The sequence below is a fragment of the Salmo salar genome, chromosome ssa06 (genome assembly GCF_905237065.1).
Source record: "Salmo salar chromosome ssa06, Ssal_v3.1, whole genome shotgun sequence".
NCBI classification, from domain to species: domain Eukaryota; kingdom Metazoa; phylum Chordata; class Actinopteri; order Salmoniformes; family Salmonidae; genus Salmo; species Salmo salar.
In genome coordinates, this window is record NC_059447.1 from 73,273,156 (window position 1) to 73,290,655 (window position 17,500).

Below are 17,500 nucleotides of genomic sequence, written 5' to 3' on the forward strand. Positions count from 1 at the left end.
TACTACTACTTCTACTACTACTAGTAGTAGCTGCTACTACTACCACTACTACTAGTAGCTGCTACTACTACTACTACTACTACTACTACTACTACTAGCTTTTGCTACTTCTACTACTTCTGCTACGGCTACTACTACTACTACTGCCACTACTACTAGTAGCTGCTACTGCTACTACTGCTACTACTACTACTAGCTGCTACTACTACTACTAGTACTAGTAGCTGCTACTACTACTACTACCACTACTACTAATAGATGCTACTGCTACTACTACCACTACTTGGCCTTCCCTGTGGCTCAGTTGGTAGAGCATGGTGTTTGCAACGCCAGCATGGTGTGTGCAATGCCAGGGTTGTGGGCTCGATTCCCACGGGGGAATGCATGAAATGAAAGGTATGCATTCACTACTGTAAGTCGCTCTGGATAAGAGCGACTGCTAAATGACTAAAATGTACAACTAATAGATGCTACTACTACTGCTAATAGTTACTTTTGCTACTACTACTAGTAGCTGCTACTACCACTTCTAGTACTACTTTTACTACTACTACTTTTACTTCTAGTACTACTACTACTACTACTATTATTATTATGATACTACTAGTAATCTGACAATACATACAGAAGCGTTAGTCAACGTTAGTCAGACTCACCTTCAGGATAACAGTCCAGGACACCATCAGCATCCAGCATTGGGAATCCATTCTCATCCCTGATCAAAAACGTTCCTGGAGGACAAGATGGGAACACCAGCATGGTCGTGGTCTCCTCTGTGGTCATTTCAGTGGTGGTTGGGAGTGTGGTTGGGTCAGGTGTGGTTGTAGTAGGAGGTCTGGTTGTGGTTGTGGTTGTGGTTGTGGTCCTGGGTTTAGGCCGGTCCAGGCCAATGACGGGTTTGCCACCCACGGTCAGGAACTTGTCTTTGGGGTTGACCAATGGTTGGCTCTCCCGACCATGACCGAACAGAGCCTGACCCTCCTGGTTCACCAATGGGCTGCCCTGGTGGTCTAGTATGGGAGGACAAACAATCAATGATCTATCTGTGTGAAAACGATTTGAGAAACAAAACAATTTGATTCTGTGCTGCAAGTGTGATATATCCCTTTCTCCGTAACAAATAAGGGAAATGAGAAGTCTTGACATACCAACACATTACAAAGCTCTTAGGAAAGTAGACCTGTAATACTCATAGAAACGGTGTTCAATAAGAGAAGGTATCAGTATACAGTATCTCACCAAAGATGGTGCGTCCATCCTCTCCCAGCACCACCCTCCTGGGTCGGCCCTGAGAGTCCTGGAGAACCATGCCATTCTCGTTCATCAGGACCCCCTCATCCAAGTCCACCACCTGAAGAAAACAACACATACACACCACAGGGTTGGAGACAAGACTCATACTGTCATAGGGAACATTACATTAAGGAAAGTCTACATAATGGTTAACATTGCAGGTGAAAGGTCAACAATAAAAATGTCTCCTTTCAATCCCCTTGTAACTTTGGAATTGAGACACAGACACACATACCCATTTGGCTCCATCAGGCCCCGTGATGTACCTTCGTCCATTAGGTTTGGTGTTGTCATTAGGTGTGCTGGACTCTTTGTCACTGGTCACTGTGAGATTGGGGCGGCCATTTTTACCGTTTCCGTTACCATTTCCGTAGCCAGGCTTGAGGCCTCCGCTGGGGGTTTTACCCCTGAGGAAGGGGTCTGACCGACTGGGGTAGCGCATCCTCGTCCCCTGCCCCCCCAAAGAGTCTCTGGATGAGGATGAGGAGGAGGAGGAGGAGGAGGAGTCCTGAGACCCCTGGCTGTTACCATGAGAACCCTCACTAGAGGAGGTCTGTCTGAGGGAGGGGAGAGAGAGGGAAGGGGGGGAGCCTCCAGTGCTAACACTAGTGCCCCCGTTAACCCTGCGGTCTGGCTGTGGCAGACTAGAGGAGGAAGAGGAAGAAGAGGAAGGGGATGTGTCTGGGCTAGAGGAACCTAACTGTGTGCTCTGTGCTGGTTGTGCTCTAAAGGGGAACCTAGAAGCCGTTTGCCTGTTTGTGAGCAGGGGGGATCTCACCCTCCCATTGGGACCTAAAATGGGACGTCGGGGGAATGTAGAACCAGGGATTAAACCGGGTCTGGTTCTACCAGGCTTGGGGTCCACACTCTCATTATCCCCACTCTGGGACACTCTGCGGGGGGTACTGGGGGCTGAGGTAGTGGTAGTGGTGGTAGTGGTCGTAGTAGTTTTGGGGACAGGGGTTGGGTCTGTGACTTTTTCATTCCTCTCATAGATCTCCTTACTCCCCTCGTAGAGATAGTCCTCCTCATGGTCATTACTGCTGTCCTCCCTGATGCTGCTTCCTCTGTGGACTGGCTCACTGGAGTCTCTACGACCACTAGAGGAGGTGTTGGAGGAGGAAGAGGAGGTGATGGGATTCCTAGATCCACCTAGAACTGCATTCCTGTTGGGCAGAGAGGGTTTAGGTGACCCCGCCCCCTCCCCGTTCTTTAATGGTAAGAGGGTGGAGGAGGTTTTAGCATCCTCACTGGTCTCCTGCAATGCTGAGGTCCTTGATTCCCCTGAGGCTCCTGCTGCCCCCGTGGCTCCTGCTGCCCCCAATGCAGCTGTCCTGGAGGGGGTTCCTCTAAGGAGGGGTCTCCCTGCCCCAACGGAGGACGAGGAGGTAGTCCTGCTCCAGGGAACCCTCCCGTCCGCCCGGGGTGAGGAGGCCCTGCTACTGCTCCCCGTCCCTGTTCCAAACCTGCTCTGGTGCCGGTTCCCAAAGGGGTTAATCCTGGAGGGAGGGGGAGCTGGGGTGTTGTAGTTCTCCCCCCTCCTTCTCTCCTCTCTCCTGTCTCCCCTCTCACCCTCCTCTCTCCTGTCTGCCCTCGCTCCCTCCTCTCTCCTGTCTCCCCTCCCTTCCTCCTCTCCCCTGTCTCCCCTCTCACCCTCCTCTCTCCTGTCTCCCCTCCCTCCCTCCTCTCTCTTGTCTCCCCTCCCTTCCTCCTCTCTCCTGTCTCCCCTCCCTCCCTCCTCTCTCCTGTCTCCCCTCTCAGCCTCCTCTCTCCTGTCTCCCCTCCCTCCCTCCTCTCTCCTGTCTCCCCTCACTCCCTCCTCTCTCATGTCTCCCCTCTCACCCTCCGCTCTCCTGCCTCCCCTCCCTCTCTCCTCTCTTCTGTCACCCCTCTCACCCTCCTCTCTCCTGTTTCCCCTCCCACCCTCCTCTCTCCTGTCCCCCCTCCCTCCCTCCTCTATCCTGTCTCCCCTCCCTCCCTCCTCTCTCCTGTCTCCCCTCCCTCTGTCCTCTCTCCTGTCGCCCCTCCCTTCCTCCTCTCTCTTGTCCTCTCTCCCTCTGTCCTCTCTCCTGTCTCCCCTCCCTTCCTCCTCTCTCCTGTCCTCTCTCCCTCTCTCCTCTCTCCTGTCTCCCCTCCCTTCCTCCTCTCTCCTGTCCTCTCTCCCTCTCTCCTCTCTCCTGTCCTCTCTTGCGTCCTCGGAGGGATGTGTCGAGGATATGGTCTGGGAATTGGAAGTGGGTTCTTCTTCTTTTGTGGCCTCTGTCTCTGTGTTTTTGTAGTCGTTGTGGTCATTTTTCTCCTGGTGGTGTGTTGAGTCCTGCGCATTAGGAGTGTGTGAGCCATGAGTGTGTGACGTTTCAGGAATCTTGCCTCCGGTCGATGTTGAGGCTGACCCAGGTTTGCGGAGTCCAGTCAGAACTCGGCCATTTGGATTCCCTCGAGACAGGATCCCGGGTTTCCTCCTGCCATAACCATATCCACGACCCGGCAGAGCAGGACCCCTACCCACAGAAGGTGCCTCGGCCTCGGGCTCTGAGATGGCCTGCTCTGGGGTGGAGGTGGAGGTGGAGGGTTTGGTTTCTGTGACACTGGGCTGGTCATAGGTGTTTTTACCCTCGGCGTAGTTGGTGACCGCATCGTCTTTCCTGATGGCTGCTGACTCCTGGCTGTGGGATGGGCTGGAGGACGAAGAGGAGGAGGCACTGTCCATTTCTGCATCCTGTGTCTTCGGCTGGAACACTGACCCTAAGCCTGACGTCCGGGAGAATTTCTGTCGACCAGAGTTGATGCGTCTACCGGAGAGAGGTTTGCGGAGAGGGTAGGAGGGTTTGGACGATGATGAGGAGCCCTCTGATGAGGGAACCTCTGCTTTGAGGCTGGGGCTAGAGGTCTCATCTACAGCTGGATCCTTCCCTCTCCCTCTGCCATGGCTCCTGTCCTCCTCCTCAGGTTCAGAAGGAACACCGTTGTTCTGAGTCACTGCTTCTTTCTTCTTCTCCAGAGCCTCGTTAATGAGCCTCTCCTCCTTCTGTTCTTCTGGATTGGGTTCTGTTGTTTTGTACTCCTCCTCCTGTTCATCCTCTGTTTCTGTTTCTCTCCCCTTGTCTCTGGCTGAAGAGGTACCGCCTCCTAGTTGCTGATTGGTCGCCCCCTTCCTGACTGTGCCCCTCACATCTGAGAAGATGCTGTGATAGGAGCGTGTCTGGGTGAGTGGGCGTGTCCGTCTGGTGGCGGGCGGGGAGGATGTGGTCTGGGTGGGTGTGGCCAGCTGTTCGGTCATGGCGTCTAATTGGAGATCGGTGTCATCGTCATGGTAACTGTCCTGTTCGGTGGTCCGAGAAGGTGTGTGGCTGGTTCTACGGCCTCCTTGGCTCTTGGAGTGATGAGTTGGCGGGGAGGCAGCGCTGTTGGCTGGCAAGTAAGATGGAGTATTAGTTAAGTGTACAAACCATTAAGACATTAGAAATGCAACTATCAACACATGCACACACACACGCACGCACGATCGCATGCACACACACACACACACACACACACACACACACACACACACACACACACACACACACACACACACACACACACACACACACACACACACACACACACACACACACAGTAGATGTGCTTACCGGTGCCACGAGGCACGGCCACGCTGAAGGCTTTGGTTTGAGGGCCCTGGCCCCTCCTGTTGGTGGCCCTGATCTTGAAGATGTAACGGTCCCCAGGCTGGAGGCCGTCTACGATGGCTGAGGTGATGCTGCCGCGGTATGTCACTGACTTCATCCCAAAGGGTTTCATGGCAGGAGCATAGGACATGATGTACTCTGAGGGGAGGAGTACCAGGATCATTACAGAGCACCAACAATGTACAGTTGAAGTCGGAAGTTTACATACACTTAGGTTGGAGTCATTAAAACTTGTTTTTCTACCATTCCATATATTTTTTGTTAACAAACTATAGTTTTGGCAAGTCGGTTAGGACATCTACTTTGTGCATGACACAAGTCCATTTTCCAACAATTGTTTACAGACAGATTATTTCACTTATAATTCACTGTATCACAATTCCAGTGGGTCAGAAGTTTACATACACTAAGTTGACTGTGCCTTTAAACTCCTTGGAAAATTCCAGAAAATTATGCCATGGCTTTAGAAGCTTCTGATAGGCCAAGTGACATAATTTGAGTCAATTGGAGGTGTACCTGTGGATGTATTTCAAGGCCTACCTTCAAACTCAATGCCTCTTTGCTTGACATCATGGGAAAATCAAAAGAAATCAGCCAAGACCTCAGAAAAAAATTGTAGACCTCCACAAGTCTGGTTCATCCTTGGGAGCAATTTCCCAAAGCCTGAAGGTACCACGTTCATCTGTACAAACAATAGTACGCAAGTATAAACACCATGCGACCACGCAGCCGTCATAACGCTTAGGAAGGAGATTCGTTCTGTCTCCTAGAGATGAACGTACTTTGGTGCGAAAAGTGCAAATCAATCCCAGAACAACAGCAAAGGACCTTGTGAAGATGCTGGAGGAAACAGGTACAAAAGTATCTATATCCACAGTAAAACGAGTCCTCTATCGACATAACCTGAAAGGCCGCTCAGAAAGGAAGAAGCCACTGCTCCAAAACCGCTATAAAAAAAACAAGACTAAGGTTTGCAACTGCATATGGGGACAAAGATCATACTTTTTGGAGAAAAATAGAACTGTTTGGCCATAATGAAAATTTGTGGGCAGAACTGAAAAAGCTTGTGCGAGCAAGGAGGCCTACAAACCTGACTCAGTTACACCAGCTCTGTCAGGAGGAATGGGCCAAAATTCACCCAACTTATTGTGGGAAGCTTGTGGAAGGCTACCCAAAACGTTTGGTCCAAGTTAAACAATTTAAAGGCAATGCTACCAAATACTAATTGAGTGTATGTAAACTTCTGACCCACTGGGAATGTGATGAAAGAAATAAAAGCTGAAATAAATAATTCTCTCTACTTTTATTCTGACATTTCACATTCTTAAAATACAGTGGTGATCCTAACTGACCTAAGACAGGGAATTTTAACTAGGATTAAATGTCAGGAATTGTGAAAAACTGAGTTTAAATGTATTTGGCTGAGGTGTATGTAAACTTCCGACTTCAACTGTATGTGTTTATTAAAACTGAATCAATAAATTGATGTATAATGTGGTTTAGTATTGATGGATTGATTAAGTATTTAGGTGGGGCTTTGATTGATCAATTGAATAACTGATGGAATCATATTGATCAATTAGTTGACTGTTTGACTGTTTATTTGTCAACACATATTTGACCAGAGATACAGATGTACACAGCAGGAAATGACAAGTTGTAGCGTATTCAACATTTTAAAGTTTGTAATTTCTAATTTTAAGTGTCATACCTGATTTACTATAACAAAAAATGTATCAACCACTACAACAATGTCCATTAATTATAATCCACACAATAATTCACATTTCCTTTTGCTGCATGATTATTTTCCAGCTGTGAGAAAATGGTCAAATGAAGATCCTACACGTGTACAGTGAAATCATCTACTGAAGGATCAGAGAGGAGTGTCATGCGCTGACCACGTATCCTCCCGTTGGGTTCCTCAGGAGGGTCCCAGGTTGCCGTGACGGCGGTTCCCTTCCCTCTCAGCGCCTTCACGTGAAAGTTCTCTGGAGGACCGGAGGGAGCTGAGGAGCACAGAGGACAAAAGGGATGGGATGAGAAGGAATGTGTACCGAGAGAGAAAACAGAAGTTAGGAGAAGAGAAGAAGGAAAGTGGCTACTTGTACAGTAATAGTACTGTAGTTAATGCCGATAGCCTTCAAATAGGGAAAAAGTTAAGTAAAGATCGCTATACATTTCCAGAGAACACACCCCGGAGATCCTCTAAGGAAATTTAGACTAGAGCTCCAAGCAGCAGTCAGCCAGGCTGTATGAATGCTACAGTATGAATGCTACACTCATGACAGAATATACTGTATGACTCCAGTATCCAGGATCAGTAAGGGGAGGATGGGAGTGATATACACTAACTGTGCTGAATTATGACACAAAGCAATGAGATGGAAACCATAAACTGGCAGAGGTTTTCATGAAGGTATTTTATTAGGATCCCCATTAGCTGTTCCAAAAGCAGCAGCTACTCTTCCTGGGATCCACACAGAACATGAAACATGACATAATACAGAACAGCAATAGACCAGAACAGCTCAAGGACATAACTACAACAATTTAAAAGGCACACGTAGCCTACATATCAATACATACACATAAACTATCTAGGTCAAATAGGGGAGAGGCGTTGTGCCAAGAGGTGCTGCTTTATCTGTTTTTTGAAACCAGGTTTGTTGTTTATTTGAGCAATATGAAATGGAAGGAAGTTCCATGCAATAAGGGCTTTATATAATACTGTACGCTTTCTTGAATTTGTTCTGGATTTGGGGACTGTGAAAAGACCCCTGGTGCCATGTCTGGTGGGGTAAGTGTGTGTGTCAGAGCTGTGTGTAAGTTGACTATGCAAACAATTTGGGATTTCCAACACATTAATGTTTCTTATAAAAAGAAGAAGTGATGCAGTCAGTCTCTCCTCAACTCTTAGCCAAGAGAGACTGGCATGCATAGTATTTATATCAGCCCTCTGATTACAATGAAGATCAAAATGTGTTTTGGGCCAGATGCAGCTTAACTAGGTCTTTCCTTGCAGCACTGGACCACACGACTGGACAATAATCAACATAAGACAAAACTAGAGCCTGTATGACTTGTTTTTTGGAGTGTGGTGTCAAGAAAGCAGAGCATCTTTTTATTATGGACAGACCTCTCCCCATCTTTACAACCATTGAATCTATATGTTTTGACCATGACAGTTTACAGTCTAAGGTAAGGAGGGATTGAATGGAACAATCTGTATTAAATATGAATCAACGGCAAAACCTATGATTTACCCTTAAATATTTTATTGTATGACACTGTATGACTCATGTGACTCATTGAAAATTTTAATAAATGAAAATAGCAGCTTTCATCAAGAAAATACAATTTTCTCTCTTAAAGGGGCAATCTTATATAAACCTATTGATTCTTGAATGTAATTTATGAATGCCTCATGAGCTTAGTTCAACTGTCATACAACATCAGAACACAAAATATAACCTTGTTTAACTCCAATGTTTGTAAACAAAGTAAATGTAAATAAACACTGTAAAGCCTCATAACCTGGTTCAAGCTATAATGTTGATATCATGGATGGTCAGTCCATAGTCTGTCTGGTAATCTGAGAGTAGTTACATCTCTGCAGCCACATCACTAATCCCTTTACCAAAACAGTTACTTTTGTATTGTTTGAACTGTAGATTGCCACTTTAAAAGATGGGAAATGACATTGAAGACTTGGGGTTATCCTTTCTTTTCAGACAGGCAGTAAGACAACCTACCAGATTCTGGGGTCCTCTGGAACACAGATGTGCTCCACTTGCCATGGTTGTCTCCCTTGGAGATGCGGACAGAAAACTCATACATCCTGTCAGCTGACAGGGTATCTATCAGCAGCCTCCTCTGGTTGGTCTCCTTGTACTCCCACCGAGCAGACTCACCCTTCTCCCTGTACTTCACTGTGTAGTGTCTGGAGAGGGGAAAATAGATTATATGACTTATCTCTCTCTCTCTCTCTCGCTCTCTCTCTCTTTCTCACAGACACACAAAAACACACACACACACTCTCTCTCTCTCTCTCTCTCTCTCTCTCTCTCTCTCTCTCTCTCTCTCTCTCTCTCTCTCTCTCACCTGGAGCCCCCAGGGAGGACCTTCTCCATCTCGATAGATGGGTCCACCCAGCTGATGAGGACAGACTGAGGGGACATGACCCTCACGCTGATGTCTTTGGCCTCATGCTCCTCAGGCTCTGCATGGGGGACACACAGCACACAACATGGTCTGGAGGTCTGCAGGTCTAAGCACAACTAACTGAAAATAAGTTACTATACTCTTAGAAATGACGCAACAGTGGTAGGCCTGATCACCGACAACGACGAGACAGCCTAAAGGGAAGAGGTCAGAGACCTGGCTGCGTGGTGCCTGGACAACAACCTCTCCCTCAATGTGATCAAGACAAAGGAGATGATTGTGGACTACAGGAAAAGGAGGACCGAGCACGCCCCCATTCTCATCGACAGGGCTGCAGTGGAGCAGGTTGAGAGCTTCAAGTTCGTTGGTGTCCACATCACCAACAAACTAACATGGTCCAAGCACACCAAGACAGATGTGAAGAGGGCATGACAAAACCTATTCCCCCTCAGGAGACTGAAAAGATTTGGCATGGGTCCTCAGATCCTCAAAAAGTTCTACAGCTGCACCATCGAAAGCATCCTGACTGGTTGCATCACTGCCTGGTATGGCAACTGCTTGGCCTCCGACTGCAAGGCACTACAGAGGGTAGTGCAAACGGCCCAGTACATTACTGGGGCCAAGCTTCCTGCCATCCAGGACCTCTATACCAGGCAGTGTCATAGGAAGGCCCTAAAAATTGTCAAAGACTCCAGCCACCCTAGTCATAGACTGTTCTCTCTGCTACCGCATGGCAAGCGGTACCGGAGTGCCAAGTCTAGGTCCAAGAGGCTTCTAAACAGTTTCTACCCCCAAGCCATAAGACTCCTGAACATCTAGTCAAATGGCTACCCAGACTATTTGCATTGTCCCCCCCAGCTCTCCCCCTCTTTACACCTCTTCTACTCTCTGTTGTCATCTAAGCATAGTCACTTTAATAACTCTACCTACATGTACATACTACCTCAACTAACCGGTGCCCCCGCACTTTGACTCTGTATCAGTACCCCCCTGTATATAGTCTTGGTATTGTTAGTTACTGCTGCTCTTTAATTACTTGTTACTTTTATGACTTATTCTTATCTGTATTTTTTTTAAACTGCATTGTTGGTTAGGGGCTTGTAAGTAAGCATTTCACTGTAAGGTCTACACCTGTTGAATTCAGCACGTGACTAATACAATTTGATTTGATTTGATTTGAATCCTTTTTTCTAAGCGTGTGCATTACTGAAATGTAGTCTGTTTTTACATTGCTATATGAGGAGAGGTGTTGAAATGGTGTAAAACTCTAAAACGTGTGTTGTGTCATGTGGTTTGAGTGTTGTAATAATATAATATAATAATAAAATAAAATAATGTAATAATTCAATACAATATAATAATGTATTAATTAAATATAATAATGTAGCAATATAATAATGTAATAATATAATAATGTAATAATACCATATAATAATATAATCATGTAATAATGTAATAATACAATATAATCATGTAATAATATACTATAATCATGTAATAATATAATACTGTAATAATATAATAATGTAATAATGTAATAATACCATATAATAATATAATAATGTAATAATATAATAATGTAACAATATAATAATGTAATAATATAATAAGGTAATAATACCATATAATAATATAATCATGTAATATAATAATATGATCATGTAATAATATAATAATGTAATAATATTGTAATAGTGTAATAATATAATAATGTAAAAATATAATAATATAATAATGTAATATAATAATATGATAATGTAATTATATAATAATGTAATAATATTGTAATAGTGTAATAATATAATAATGTAATAATATTGTAATAGTGTAATAATATAATAATAATATAATATAATATAATTAGAAGATTGAGTGTTGTCTGAAGATGATTTCCTTGCAGCTGGATGTAGTTAATTAAGAGTGGTTTTAAAGGCTCATGAAGCTGTTATAAAGGCTTCTAAGGATGTTGTAAAGACTCATAACATGGCCATAAGGTGTACCTGGTGGAGCTTTTTTGGTCAGGGTGGCCCTGTTGCTTGGCGCGCTCCGCCCCGTTGCTCTCTGTGCCTGCAGTGATACCACATAGACGGACTCAGAGGCTATAAACAGAGAGACATAGGTCAGCGTTTAAACTCTACAACACACTATGGGTGGGCACTAAACACACACAGTACATACTGTACTGTTCACACAACAATATACAAGAAAGACAACAAGTAGGCGACCAGTACGATGAAGAAAACTTTAGTAAACTATGTGCAGGTATCTACAAAGAATACATACGCTGTAAGTAGGAGCAGATGAACCATTACATAACATCAAGACGTACAACTGCTACGCGTTTATACTACTAGACTCTTCTTCAGGCTGAGTTTTAGAATACCTGCCATTTAAGGGCCTACCTTCTAATTCCCTCATTACACAACAATATGCAAACTCGGTGTGAGAGAGATCCAGGTGCTCTTACCTAGTTTGTGATTGTGTCTGTTTCTCTGGTCTGCCTGTGGCTGGGTGTGGTGTTGTTGGTGTTGGGACCTCTGGTCCAGCAGGGCTGGCCCTGCCCTGGCCCTCTCTGGCTGACGAGGGCCGGAGGACGACTGGGGGGGTCTCCGGATCCGCTGCCCCCTGGGGGAGGTTAGGCCTGAGGGGTGCAATGCATCATCTACCCCTATTTCTGTTTCTGTCCTCACATGGATTCTCACAGGGGGGTCAGGCCTGGGCCGGGTGTCTGGAGTAGGAGATGGATGAGCTGGAAGAGAGAGAAAAATATCGCTGAAGTGCAGTATGGTTCACCTGACCCTGATAAGACCATAAGGAATCTCAGGTTCACATGCAGATCGCTGCAATCACTTCTATGAGTTTCTATCTCATCATTATGCTTTGAAATGTTTTAAATGCCATGGAGTACTCAGGGAAACTCCCCATATGTCCCCCTTTGCCCAAAATGAATTATTCTCCAATAATCAAAACAAGTTACAGTATCTGAGACGCTGTAACCAATGGAGATGTCACACCGTGGACACAGACAGGGACCACGGACCACACAATCTTCCCATGTCATCTGCTGCTACTTCCTGTTTCCTACTTCCTGGTGTTATCACATGATGTCTGTCTGACTCCAGCCTGGACAGTTGTCTCAGACAGACAGCCAGACAATTCCGCCATCCATCTTCTCTTCCCCACCCCTCCCGTGCTTCGCTGGCATGCCGAGTGATGCACTGACAACATAATGAAAAACATTTCCCTCCCTTTCCTTTCTCTCCTCCCCCCCATCTCTCATCCCTCTTTCTCATAATCATTGTCAGATGAAAGGCTGCGCAGTCTTCTTTCCCTCAGAGTGAATGAATGCCTTTTCAGCAGAGGTTGACACAATCCAGTCAGACAGAGTGATAAAGTAGATGTGGGCATAAGATAGGGTCATACAGGGTTAGTCACTATGCTCTTATGAAATGAATATGTAGGAGTTATTACCTGCTCGATCAGTGAAGGAGAGATGAGAAGAGGAGAAGTGAAGAGAAGAAAGTGAACAAGGAAAGGAGGATAGGACAAGAGTTCCCGACAGGACAGAAGCAGTCTGTGTGTGAGAGGGTTCGCTGACCTATCTCTGTCCTGCCACAACTAATCCCCCCTTCTCTCTCTCTCTCTCTCTCTCTCTCTTTCTCTCTTTCTCTCTCTCTCGGTCTCTCTCTCACTTTATCTCTATGTCTCTCTCTCTGTCTGTCTCTCTCATTATTTCTCTGTCTCTGTCTGTCTCTTTCTTTCTGTCTCTCTCTGTCTCTCTCTCTCTCTTTGTCTCTCTCTCTCTCTCTGTCTCACTCTCTCCCTGTTTCTCTCTCACTCACTCTCTCTTTCTCTGTCACTCTCTCAATTCAATATCAATTTAAGGGCTTTATTGGCATGGGAAACATATGTTTACATTGCCAAAGCAAGTAAAATAGATAATAAACAAAAGTGAAATAAACAATAAACATTACACTTCAAATGTCATATTATGTGCAAATAGCTAAAGAACAAAAGGGAAAATAAATAAACATAAATATGGGTTGTATTTACAATGTTGTTTGTTCTTCACTGGTTGCCCTTTTCTTGTGGCAACAGGTCACACATCTTGAGAGAATAGAAATGGGAGTTTAACAAAATTGGATTTGTTTTCTAATTCTTTGTGGGTAATCTGAGGTAAATATGTGTCTATAATATGGTCATACATTTGGCAGGAGTTTAGGAAGTGCAGCTCAGTTTCCACCTCATTTTGTGGGCAGTGTGCACATAGCCTGTCTTCTCTTGAGAGACAGGTCTGCCTTTGGTGGCCTTTCTCAATAGCAAGGCTATGCTCTGTACATAGTCAAAGCTTTCCTTAAGTTTGGGTCAATCACAGTGGTCAGGTATTCTGCCACTGTGTGCTCTCTGTTTAGGGCCAAATAGCATTCTAGTTCGCTTTGGTATTTTTGTTAATTCTTTCCAATGTGTCAAGTAATTATCTTTTTGTTTTCTCATGATTTGGTTGGGTCTAATTGTGTTGCTGTCCTGGGGCTCTGTGGGGTCTGTTTGTGTTTGTGACCAGAGCCCCAGGACCAGCTTGTTTAGGGGTTTGTGTATCGCTTAATTTTAGGTGGTTGGATTATTTAATGGCTCTTTTCTTTTCTTGACATTTAGCGGGTATCGGCATAATTCTGCACTGCGTGCATTATTTGGTGTGTCACATTGTACACTGAGGACATTTTTTGCAGAATTCTGCATGCAGAGTCTCAATTTGGTGTTTGTCCCATTTAGTGATTTCTTGGTTGGTGAGTGGACCCCAGACCTCACAACCATAAAGGGCAATGGATTCTATAACTGATTCAAGTATTTTTAGCCAAATCCTAATTGGTATGTCGGATTGTATGTTATTTTTGATGGCATAGAATGCCCTTCTTGCCTTGTCTCTCAGATCGTTCACAGCTTTGTGGAAGTTACCTGTGGTGCTGATGTTTAGGCTGAGGTATGTATTGTTTTTTTGTGTGCTCTAGGGCAACGGTGTCTAGATGGAATTTGTATTTTTGGTCCTAGCAACTGGACCTTTTTTGGAACACTATTATTTTTGTCTTACTGACATTTACTGTCAGAGCCCAGGTCTGACAGAATTTGTGCAGAAGATCTAGGTGCTGCTGTAGGCCCTTCTTGGTTGGGGACAGAAGCACCAGATTATCAGCAAACAGTAGACATTTGACTTCAGATTCTAGTAGGGTGAGGCCGGGTGCTGCAGACTGTTCTAGTGGCATCGCCAATTAGTTGATATATATGTTGAAGATGGTGTGGCTCAAGCTGCATCCCTGTTTCACCCCACAGCCCTGTGGGAAGAAATTTGTGTTTTTTTGCCAATTCTAACCACACACTTGTTGTTTCTGTACATGGATTTTATAATGTTGTATGTTTTCCTCCAATTTGTAGAGCAGACCCTCATGCCAAATTGAGTTAAAAGCTTTTTGGAAATCAACAAAGCATGAGAAGACTTTGTCTTTGCTTTGGTTTGTTTGTCAATTAGGATGTGCAGGGTGAATACGTGGTCTGTCGTACAATCATTTGGTAAAAAGCCTATTTGACATTTGCTCAGTACATTGTTTTCGCTGAGGAAATGTACGAGCCTGCTATTAATGATAATGAGGAGGATTTCCCCAAGGTTGCTGTTGACACGTATCCCATGGTAGTTATTGGAGTCAAATTTGTCTCCACTTTTGTGGATTTGTTGTGATCAGTCCTTGGAGCCAAATATTGGGGAAGATGCCAGAGCTTAGGATGATGTTAGAGTTCAAGTATAGCCAATTGGAATTTGTGGTTTGTATATTTTATCATTCATTTAGGATACTATCAACACCACAGGCCTTTTTGGGTTGTAGGGTTTGTATTTTGTTCTGTAGTTCATTCAATGTAATTGGAGAATCCAGTGGGTTCTGGTAGTCTTTAATAGTGGATTCTATGATTTGTATTTGTTTTTGCTGTTTGTTCTTTGTTATAGGGCCAAAAAGATTGGAGAAGTAATTTATCCATATATCTCCGTTTTGGATAGATAACTCTTCGTGTTTATGTTTGTTTAGTGTTTTCCAATTTTCCCAGAAGTGGTAAGAGTTTATGGATTCTTAACTTATTTCTCCCTGTCTCTCTGTTTATCTCTCAAATTCAAATTCAGAGAGAAAGTGGGAGGGAGAAAGAATGAGAGAGAGATGGGGAGAGAAAGAGCAAGAGAGAGAGAGAGAGATAGAGAAAGCAGGGGGAGCAAGAGCGAGAGAGAGGGAGAGAGAGAGGAGGAGAGAAAGAGCAAGAGAGAGAGGAGAGAGAGAGAAGGAGAGAGAGAGTAGGAGAGAGAGCAAGAGAGAGATAGAGAGAAGGAGAGAGAGAGAAGGAGAGAGAGAGAAAGAGAGGGAGAGAGAGAGAGCAAGAGAAGGAGAGAGAGAGGGAGAGAGAGAGCGAGAGAAGGGGAGAGAGAGAGAGAGAGAGAAAGAGAGAGAGAGCGAGAACCCTCCACACTCTAATTGACAAACAAGTAAACCAAAACAAAGGCAAAATCTACTCGTGTTTTGTAGATTTCAAGAAAGCATTTGATTCAATTTGGCACAAAGATATTTTTTATAAACTAATAGAAAGTGGTATTGGAGGGAAAACATATGATGTTATTAAATCAATGTACACTAAAAACAAATGTGAAGTTAAAATTGGCAACAAGCAAACAGACTTCTTCTCTCAGGGACGGGGAGTGAAACAGGGCTGCCCAATAAGTCCAACACTATTTAACATCTACATTAATGAATTGGCAAAAACATTAGAAGAATCGGAAGCACCTGGTATCACCCTACACAACACTGAAATCAAGTGTCAGCTGTACGCAGATTACCTGGTGCTGCTGTCTCCCACTAAAGAGGGTCTGCTGTAGACAGATGACCTGGTGCTGCTGTCTCCCACTAAAGAGGGGTTACAGCAGCACCTAGATCGTCTTCACAGGTTCTGTCAGACCTGGGCTCTGACCATTAACCTAAAAAAAAACAAGTTTTGCAAGTGCAAAGAAAAACTCCAAATAACGCATGTAGAGCACAATTGGGACAATTCCTCATTCGAATAGAAAAAAGAGCCATCAAATTTTACAACCATCTAAAAACAAGTGACCCCAAAACATTCCATCACACAGCTCTACAATGTCAAGAGATGAAACCAGAGAAGAATCCCCTCAGCCAGCTGGTTCTGAGGCTCAGTTCACAAACCCAAACCAACCCCATAGAGCCTCAGGACAGCACTCAGAAAATCTGGCCCAACCAAATCATCACAAAACAAAAATAAAAATATATCACCTATTGGAAAGACACCACAAAAAATCAAAGTAAACTTCAATGCTATTTGGCTCTAAACAGACAGTACTTGGTGGCAGACTATCTGACCACTGTGACTGATAGAAAACTGAGGAAAACACTGACTAGGTACAGACTCAGTGAGCACAGTCTGGCTATAGAGACCGGTCGTCACAGACAAACCTGGCTGCCCAGAGAGGACAGGCTGTGCTCACTCTGCTCCAGGGGAGAGGTAGAGACAGAGCTGTATTTCCTATTACACTGTGACAAATACTCAGACCTAAGAGAATATTTCTTTCCCAAAATTATAATTCAATACAAAGAATTTGAAACTATAAAAGATGAAGAAAAAATCTAATATTTATTGGGTTTAAAGCCAAAATGTGCAGTTTTGGCAGCCAAATATGTGTCCTCATGCCACAACCTGAGGGACAACCATATTTTTCTATATGTATACTTTGACAATGTAAGTAATAATAAACTTGCCATGTAAATAAAGTCAATTGAATTGAATTGAATTGAGAGAGAGGGAGAGAGAGAGAGCGAGAGAAGCAGAGAGAGAGAGAGCGAGAGAAGGAGAGAGAGAGAGAGAGGGAGCGAGAGAGAAAGAGAGAGGGAGAGAGAGAGAGAGAGAGAGAGAGAGAGAGAGAAGGTGGGGGTCTAGAGTGTGAGAGAGAGAGAGAGAGAGAGAGAGAGGGAAAAGGTGGGGGGCTAGAGAGAGAGAGGAGAGAGAGAGAGAGAGAGGAGAGAGAGGGAGAGAAGGAGGGCCCCCCACCTTCTCTCTCTCCCCCCTCCCTCTCTCTCTCTCGTCTCTCTAGCCCCCCATCTTCTCTCTCTCTCTCTCTCGCTCTCTCTCTCTCTCTCTCTAGCCCCTCACCCTCTCTCTCTCACTCTAGCCCCCCACCTTCTCTCTCTCTCTCTCTCTCTCTCTCTCTCTCTAGCCACTCACCTTCTCTCTCTAGCCCCTCACCCTCTCTCTCTCTCTCTAGCCCCTCTCTCTCTCTCGTGTGTGGAGGGTTCTCGCTCTCTCTCTCTCTCTCT

General features: G+C 44.8%; 1 protein-coding gene across 1 annotated transcript in view; it reads right to left on the reverse strand.

Moving 5' to 3' along the window:
- Positions 1–17,500, reverse strand: part of LOC106607958 (fibronectin type III domain-containing protein 1) — a 150,932-nt gene that overhangs the window by 41,246 nt on the left and 92,186 nt on the right. Inside the window, exons 5-14 of the mRNA XM_045719530.1 lie at positions 11,614–11,895; positions 11,147–11,245; positions 9,087–9,204; positions 8,738–8,925; positions 6,884–6,991; positions 4,926–5,120; positions 3,335–4,704; positions 1,529–2,929; positions 1,240–1,351; positions 657–1,010 (exon numbers count right to left, since the gene is read on the reverse strand). Of these exons, the coding sequence (XP_045575486.1) occupies positions 657–1,010; positions 1,240–1,351; positions 1,529–2,929; positions 3,335–4,704; positions 4,926–5,120; positions 6,884–6,991; positions 8,738–8,925; positions 9,087–9,204; positions 11,147–11,245; positions 11,614–11,895 (4,227 nt within the window). The remainder of the gene's footprint in view (positions 1–656; positions 1,011–1,239; positions 1,352–1,528; positions 2,930–3,334; positions 4,705–4,925; positions 5,121–6,883; positions 6,992–8,737; positions 8,926–9,086; positions 9,205–11,146; positions 11,246–11,613; positions 11,896–17,500) is intronic.